The sequence below is a fragment of the Elephantulus edwardii genome, unplaced genomic scaffold (genome assembly GCF_000299155.1).
Source record: "Elephantulus edwardii isolate Elephantulus edwardi_28Jun2011 unplaced genomic scaffold, EleEdw1.0 scaffold00054, whole genome shotgun sequence".
NCBI classification, from domain to species: domain Eukaryota; kingdom Metazoa; phylum Chordata; class Mammalia; order Macroscelidea; family Macroscelididae; genus Elephantulus; species Elephantulus edwardii.
Window position 1 is genome coordinate 12,555,653 of NW_006399804.1, and position 2,787 is coordinate 12,558,439.

A 2,787-nucleotide genomic window follows, 5' to 3' on the forward strand; every position below is an offset into this window, starting at 1 on the left:
GGAGCCGAGCAAACTGAAGCTGTGAACAATCTCAATCTCTTCGCCATCCATCCTGATGCTACCAATTGGTCCAGTGGTGAGAATCTTTGTCTTCTTGACAATGAGCCTCAGTCCATACTGAAGGCTGCAGTCCTTGACCCTCTGCAGCAAGTGCATGAGGTCCTCTTCGATTTCAGCAAGCAGGGTTGTGTCACACTACAGGTACAGGGCCAAAATCGGTCATGAGGTGCTGAGGGGAGACAGAGAGCACGCCGCGGCGCAGAACGGGGAGCCTGGAAGCCGCGGGCGGGTGGAAGTCCTTCTGCTTATACCAACTAAAAATAATATTAAATACAACAATGAATGACTGGAAATCCTATATTTTAAGGAAAAGTGTCATAAAGCAGTGTTAGAATTTGGATTTTAAGAGCTTATATGAAACTCGGCTTGGAAGGAGGAGTGGCATCCACTTCCGTAATAGCTTGCCTCCGGAAACCCTATGAACCTGGAGAGAAGATGAGAGACAGCCAAGTGTCGAGGACTCTCCTTCATAGGGTCGCTATGAGTCGCCTGCGACTCGACGGCACTTAACACCAACAACAACAACAACACGAAACTCAGCTAATATAAGCATATGTTGTTGCTGTCGTCATGTGTCATCGAGTCACCTGTGACTCATAGTGACTCCATGTACAACAGCCCTAAATCCTGCTCTATCCTGTGCCAATTGTACCTTCTCTGACACATCTACTCCCATTACCCTAGTCATTGAATCAATTCATCTCACTGAGGGTCTTCCTCTCTTGCACTGTCCCTCCACCCTCCCAAGCATGATGTCCCTCTCCAAGGACTTGTCCCCCATTGCAACATGTCCAAAGTATGTCAGACGGAGTTTCAGAATCCTTGACTCCAAGGAGCATCCTGGTCTCATTCTCTTTAGGACGAATATGTTTTTTTCCAGCAGTCCATGGTATATTAAATAGTCTTCTCCAGTACCGCAGCTGAAAGGCATCAATTCTCCTTCTACCATCCCTAGTCATTGTCTAGCTTTCTAGTGCATAGCAAGTAATTGCAAAGACAATGGCCTAGATCAGGTGCACCTTAGTCTCCAGACTTATATTGCTGTTCAGTACCTTGGAGAGGTCTCTGACAGCAGACTTTCCCAATGCATTTAGTCTTTTAATTTACTGGCTGCTGGTGTGTTTGATTGTGGAGCCAAGCAAACCCAAGCTTTTTACAATCTCAATCTCTTCACCATCTATCATGACACTGCCAATCGGCCCAGTGGTGAAAATCTTTGTTTTCTTAATATTGAGCTTCAACCCATATTGAAGGGTTCAGTCCTTGATATTCTGCCACAAGTGCTTCAGGTCCTCTTCAGTTTCAGCAAGAAGGGTTGTATTATCTGCATAATGCAGATTGTTGATGAGCCTTCCTCCAATTCTGATGCCACATTTCTCCTCATATAGCACAGTCTCCCAAATAATCTGTTCTGCATATAGCATGAAAAGGTATGGAGATAGGACACATCCCTGGTGTTCTCCCTTCCCAATTTTGAACCATGCAGAGTTTCCTTGCTCTGTGTTCTGGGTTTGCAATTCTTCTCAGAGTCAGCCAGAGTTTGTTGTGATCCACACAGTCAAATGGCTTTGCATAGTCAATGACATTTCCTGCTTTCAGCCAAGATCCATCTAACATTAGCTATAATATCCCTAGTACCATGGCCCCTTCTAAACCTATCCTGCACCTCAGGCAATTCTCTGTTGATGTGCTGCTCCAGTTGTTTCTTGATAATCTTCAGAAGAATCTTGCTTGCATATGACATCAATGATATTGTTCGATAATTTCTGCATTTATTGGGTCACCTTTCTTTGGAATGGAAACAAAGATAGATCTCGTCCAGTCAGCTGGCCAGGTGTTTGTCCTCCAGATTTCTTGGCACAAATTGGTGAGCATATCCAGGGCAGAGTCTGTTTGTTGAAATATGTCAATTGTTATGCCATCAATTCCTGAGGTCTTGTTTTTGCTAATTCTTTCAGAGCAGATTGAACTTCTTCCTTCATCACCACAGGCTCTTGTCCATACGTTGTTTCATGAAATTCTTCTGTGTCCACCAATTCTATTTGGTACAACTGACTACTCCTTATACTCTTTCCATCTTCTTTTTTAAAATTAATTTTAATGAAAATTTACAGAGACTTTGGATTTCCATTCATTCACTGTTGCACTTTTCTTCCTGCCCACCCCTCCCCCCAGAACACTCTTCTCTTTGAAAAGTAAAAGAAAAATTCTTTTATTGTTTTACAATCCCTGCACCCCCAGGTCCATTCCACTATGAAGCCTTCATTCTGGACTCCTGTCATGACAATAATACCTAATCACACATCCCTTTTAAACAGTTTTCTCCCTCCTCTGTTTTTCCATCTTCTTTTAATACTTCCTGGATTATTTAATATTCTGCCCAAAGCATCTTTAAGTATTGTAACTCAAGGCCTGAATTTGTTCTTCAGTTCCTTTAGCTTAAGAATGCCAAGTGAGTTCAGCCCTTTTGATTTTCTGACTCCAGCTCTTTACACATTTGATTATAATATTTTACTTTGTCTTCCCACACTGCCCTTTTAAATCTTCTGTTCAACTCCTTAATAGCTTGATTTCTTCTCTTTGCTTTCGCATGGGGCATTTTGAGTCTGATGGCCATATGATATATTACTCTGGAGATGAAAAGACAAGGAAAAACGGGGTTGCCTTTATAGTAAAAAAAGTTATTTCTAGATCCATCTTGAAGTACAACATCGTGAGTGACAGGAT

At 42.4% G+C, this 2,787-nt stretch overlaps 1 protein-coding gene across 1 annotated transcript in view; it reads right to left on the reverse strand.

Annotated features, from left to right (window-relative positions):
• Positions 1-190: 190 nt before the first annotated feature.
• Positions 191-2,787, reverse strand: part of LOC102866592 (ankyrin repeat domain-containing protein 26-like) — a 75,201-nt gene continuing 72,604 nt past the window's right edge. Inside the window, exon 15 of the mRNA XM_006887110.1 lies at positions 191-355. Within this exon, the coding sequence (XP_006887172.1) occupies positions 191-355 (165 nt within the window). The remainder of the gene's footprint in view (positions 356-2,787) is intronic.